This window comes from Theropithecus gelada, chromosome X (genome assembly GCF_003255815.1).
Source record: "Theropithecus gelada isolate Dixy chromosome X, Tgel_1.0, whole genome shotgun sequence".
NCBI lineage: Eukaryota > Metazoa > Chordata > Mammalia > Primates > Cercopithecidae > Theropithecus > Theropithecus gelada.
Window position 1 is genome coordinate 48,075,461 of NC_037689.1, and position 5,661 is coordinate 48,081,121.

At 45.8% G+C, this 5,661-nt stretch overlaps 1 protein-coding gene across 1 annotated transcript; it reads left to right on the forward strand.

Annotated features, from left to right (window-relative positions):
• The first annotated feature begins 1,256 nt into the window (after positions 1–1,256).
• LOC112616265 (melanoma-associated antigen B6-like) lies at positions 1,257–4,433 on the forward strand. The gene is made up of 2 exons (XM_025373265.1): positions 1,257–1,343; positions 2,305–4,433. The coding sequence occupies exon 2, from the start codon at positions 2,345–2,347 to the stop codon at positions 3,566–3,568; it is 1,224 nt and encodes a 407-aa protein (XP_025229050.1). The 5' UTR covers positions 1,257–1,343; positions 2,305–2,344; the 3' UTR covers positions 3,569–4,433.
• The last annotated feature ends 1,228 nt before the right edge of the window (positions 4,434–5,661 follow it).

The window sequence follows — 5,661 nt, forward strand, 5'->3', positions numbered from 1 at the left end:
CCCTGAGAGACGGTCAGTTTATATTGAACAAGAACTGGTGTGTTTATATTGAACAAGAACTGGTGTGTGGGCAGCTAGGGGCATGCACTGAAGTAGAGACAGGTCTGTAGCCTACAATAGAGGCAGATAACGGAATTGGCTAGAGAAAAAGCTTTAAAACTTTGGTCTTTGCTTCCTTCGCTGTGCCATTGCACAATGCATCTTTTTTTTTTTTTTTTTTTCTGCTTATCTAAAGGAAATTCAGTCAGGAACTCAGACCCTATGTGCCAGTTCCATGGGGTAATATTGGGACAGCAAAAACTTCTGGGTAGGCTGAAGAAGTATGAATCCAGACACTATGCTAATAACCACCTGAAACTTCTTTAGTGGAAGCGGACTGGCCTTTAAATTCGTATTATTTTAATATAATATAAAGAATGGACTAAATTAGGATAGCAAAGATTGCAGTGAGTCACACAAGATAATGGTAGAAATTCACTCATGAAAGTGTTGAATACAGACACTGATGTCAGCCAAGAGAGAAGTCCCAGACATAGTTGTCAGGCTAAGTAGTCCTCTCACTTTCTCCTTATGAATTTTACAGGATCTAGTCAGAGGAAGGGGATGAATTTACATCAGAAAATGGAGAAAACTGAGACACTGCCAGCAGTCAATGTGAGGACCCTGAGTGAGGACTGAGGGGCTCCACATATCAGAAGAGACAAGAGTGCCCCCCAAATCTCCCTTCATTCCCTGATCTTGCATCACAACTTAATAGCTGCAGCCAGGTTTAGGAGGCCCCAGGCAGTAGTGGCCAGGTGAGGTGTAACTGAATTTCACATGAGGAGTCTCAGGAAGTTGAAGTCTAGTCTGAGAGGGTGTCCTCAAGTCACTAGAGGGGGCATGGCAAGAATGAAGCGACCACACTGAGTAAGGGATGAGGGCAAAGTTCATTACAAAAAGGGGGTCCCACAGAGCCCCACCCCTACCATCAGTCTTGGAAGGTCCCGGCATGGCTTCTGGGCTCAGGCTGCACCTTACTTCCTATTCTGAACTCTCAGGGAATGAGAGCCTCTATCTCAGGTTGACTGATTCGGCTCAACAGATAGAGAAGTCCAAGGGTCCACGAAAAGCCCCTGAAAGAACTTTATGTGACTTCCCTGGAATCTGCTGCACCCACAGAACACAAGGGGGAGTGACAGAGCCCCGCAGCTGCTGTTACGCTGGGAGGGCCAGGTGGGCGTGGCCGGAAGTGGTTCCTCCCGACTTCCACCTAGAAAGGGGTCTGAGCAGGACGCCTCAGTCTGAAAAGTGCTGTGTCACGTCAGCGGAAGGAGGTGTCCCAGATCTTCTCAGCTGTCTTGGTGGGTATCCTGACCTAGAACTGGGGGGGCATTCCCCAACTTCAACCCCCTTCCCCCTAAAAATGGCGGCTCCACAGAGCCCTGCTCCAACCTGCCCGAGCTGGTCCCGGAGGAGTCCCCAAGCATGGCTGTTAGGCCCAAAGTCCATTCATTTTTTCCATCATGTTGTAGAACATGAAGGCCTCGGTCCAAGGCTGGTGGACGTAGGTCAGTAGAGGGAGAAATCTCAGGCCCTACATAGTTAAGAGGACCCTCCTTAGGATTGAGGGAACTCCATGTACCATAACGGGTTTCACCGAACTCTGCCCTTGACGTTAGCCTGGGGGTCTGGGCAGGTCTCTAGAGACTGAGATGCATTCTAACTTTGTCCCTGTGAAAGTCAGAGAGGTAGGCCCCTGGTTGTAAGGAGATGGCAGCAGGTCAGTGAGGGCGATTTCCAGGTTGTGGGAAGAGTCAGGGTGAGGAGTCTAATTACCGTGAGGACCGTTCTCACTATAACAGGAAGAGCACTAAAATGCCTCCGCTGTTGTCAGCCCTAGGCGGTCTGCGTGTCCCCGGAGTGAAGTGTTGGGCAGAAGTGCTTCCTTATTTCCTGCTGGTTAGTATTGTAAAAATTCCTAGTGTCAATTTCAGAGCGGCACAGGGAAATGGGCCTCTGGGTCTTGTCAACAATTTTAATGATGATCCTGAATGTAAACAGAGAGGATCCGACCCCTGAACAGGTCATCCACTGCCAGCCGGTGCTGTCACCTCAATAAGCCCCAAAATGGGCTGTCATTCTAGAGCCTAATACTCTAACTTCCTCCTGAGTTTGAAGGAGACAAACTGACCAGGAGAACAGGAGTCCTGTGTGTTCCTAGAGCAGTTGTTTTGCAGAAACCTGCAGAAGGGGCGCTAGTTAAAGCCAAGATGGTCACTCTCAGCCGAAGGTATTGACGTGACATCACTCTCTCCCATCCAGGTACCAGCCTTCCCAGTCTTCTTACCCACACTCAGCCATAATGCCTCGGGGTCAGAAGAGTAAGCTCCGTGCCCGTGAGAAACGCCAGGAGACCCATGGTCAGCCACAGGGTCTCACAGGTCCCCAGGCCACTGCAGAGAAGCAAGAAGAGTCCCACTCTTCCTCATCCTCTTCTCACGATTGTCTGGGGACTCGTCGTAGGTCTTCTGATGCCTCCGTTCCTCAGGAGTCTCAGGGAGTGTCACCCACTGGCTCTCCTGATGCAGGTATTTCATGCTCAAAATCTGATGTGGCTGCCAAGGGCCAAGATGAGAAAAGTGCAAGCACCTCCCTTGAAGCCTCCATTCCCCAGGAGTCTCGGGGAGCTTCACCCACTGGCTCTCCTGATGCAGGTGTTTCATGCTCAAAATCTGATGTGGCTGTCAAGGGTCAAGATGAGAAAACTCTGAGCACCTCCCCTGATGCCTCCATTTCTCAGGAGTCTCAGGGAGCTTCACCCACTGGCTTTCCTGATGCAGGTGTTTCAGGCTCAAAATATGATGTGGCTGCCAAGGGTCAAGATGAGGAAAGTGTAAGAGCCTCACAGAAAGCCATCATTTTTAAGCGCTTAAGCCAAGATCCTCTAAAGAGGAAGGCGTGCGCATTGGTGCAATTGCTGCAGGAGAAGTTTGAGAAGAAAGAGTCCATTTTGAAGGCAGACATGCTGAGGCGTGTTGGCAAACGTTACAAGCACTACTTCCCTGAGATCCTCAACAGAACCTCCGAACGTTTGGCGGTGGCCTTTGGCGTTGAATTGAAAGAAATGGATTCCAGCGGCGAGTCCTACACCCTTGTTAGCAAGCTGGGTCTCTCCAGTGAAGGAATTCTGAATGATGCTAAGGGGCTGCAGAAGTCGGGTCTCCTGATGTCGGTCCTGAGTGTGATCTTCATGAAAGGCAACCGTGCCACTGAAGAGGAGGTCTGGGAGTTCCTGAGTTATTTGGGGATCTATGCTGGGATGACACACCCAATCTATGGGGATCCCCAGAAGCTCATTACTGAAGATTTGGTGCAAGATAAGTACGTGGTTTACCGGCAGGTGTGCAACAGTGATCCTCCACGCTATGAGTTCCTGTGGGGTCCACGAGCCCATGCTGAAACCACCAAGATGAAAGTCCTGCGTGTTTTGGCCAAGAGCAATAACACCAGCCCTGGTTTACACCCACATCTGTATGCAGACGCTTTGATGGATGAGGTAGAGAGAGCATTGAGATTGAGAGCTTAAGGCAGAACTGGCACTATTCCCTTGGCCAGGGCACCTTATGGGGCCACATCCTACAGATCCTCCCATTTCTAGGGAGGTCTGAAGTAGAATTTTCGCTTTATGTTAGAAGAGAGTAATGAGCCTTCTAAGTACTGCAGTATAGTAGAGGCTGGAGGGAACAAGATATATCTCTTTCTTTTGTCTTGTTATACATGAGTAACTTGTAGATTTATGTTTTATTTCTTTGTCAATTTTCAAGATTGTTTCTGTTAAGTGAAGGTTTATTTTGCTTCAGATTATACAGTTATCAAAAACATAGCTCTCACATTCATGGCTATTTAACCAATTTGAAAGTTACGGTTTGGGTATTAATAAAACAAAATCACACAACATATTTTCATTGTAATTCAGAACTAGATAACATGGTAATAGAAAATGGATTTTGATATGAATTTTAAGAACTCCACAGTAAAAAAGTTGACATCATAATATGACGAGAAAGAAAAGGAAAAACAGAAATGTAAAAGTTGTTTAATTCTTGGTTTGCCTAATTCCTTTTCCTATTTCTTTTAGTATAAATAAAGGATACCTGGATTTATTTAGGTTATTAAGACTGCCGTTTGTTTTGTTCTAGTGCACTTTATATTCTATGTTATCTACTGCATCAAAAAGCCTTTCTGATTGCAGGGTGGTATTTTCTGGGTTTAAAATCATCACATGAAATGCAGTGATCAATATAAGCCAGAATGAGTTCACTAAAAACCTTCTTGAAAAAAGGCGGCTACATTCAAAGAACTTGCATAGGCTTAAATTGTCCCAAATATTTTCAAGATGTGGTAATTTTGTTTCTTAATATATCCTTAGGAAAATTAAAAATTAATAATTTATATAAAAACACATACTATAGTAACTGTCATTTATGACAGACTCAGCATTTCCTACTTAATATGCCATATTTTTTATGGACAGTATTTATACCCCAAAATTCCTACAAGATGGGGTTTAGCAGACTCACTTCAAAATGAATAAATTGCACATTTCTAAAAGCTCACAAGCTTGTAATTGACAGAGCTGGGATTAGATCTCTGGTCTGGATTCATCTAGAGCACACATTTTCCAGTCCTTTCAGCCTGAGCCAGACTTTGTGTCTTTTAATTCATTTTTCTTCTCACTGCCCAAAATGCTTATCAGAGCATTAAAAGGACACCGTACCCAAAGCACTTCTTTGGAATATACAACTAGAGAAATCATAATGCTGAATAAATGAGTAGTATGAATTGCTAAAAGAAAAAATAATACACAGTGACAGTATGATCATCTGGATATGCAACATCAGATAACCCAATAAGATCAGGAGCTCCCCAAATCATCCTGCTCTGCCCTTTCCCCATAGAAATTAAATATCCTCAAAGCAAAGTACATAACAGGCTAAGTCTGGCTGGCAAAGCAAAGAATAGATCAGTGTGCTTTTTTCACTGACAGCCCACCACCTGTCTGGGGCCTCCTGCCTTGTGGTACAGCTTCCCTGTCTCGTACAGAACCTGGGACAGGGAGCCATTGTCTGCAAGGTTTGCAGTAAGGAACCTGCTCAATTGTTTGCAGGTGTGTGACATTTCCCAGCAGGCTTAAACAGAAACGAGGCATGATGAGAAGCCCCATAAATGAGGATTCTGGAGATCACTGCCTCAGAATATCTGGGTCACTGAGAGACCAGGCCCTGCCTACTCTCAGATCTAGAAGGCCCAAGCTATAGCAGCAAGCTAAAATTTCTCTATTTATTCAAGTTCTCAGGTACATAAGAGTCCTGGTCTAAGGGTGGTGTGCTCTGGTTATTGGGAGGAGGATCTCAGCCTCTGAAAACTATCAAGAAGAGGACTCTGAATGAGAAATGAGGAATGATCCACCCAGAACAGTAGGGGCTCTTAAAGCTTTATCTTGCTTTCTGCCTTGGGTGGCCATAGGCAGGGCTATCTGGTTGAGGCTCCTCCTCATTTTCTCTAGGGCTTCTACTGGTGCCCCAGGGAGATAAAGGCTTTGATCTCATGGCAGTAGCTCCGATTCTGCCCATGAAGGAGATCCTCACGAGCCTGGATTAGATTTAAGGTGAGGACACT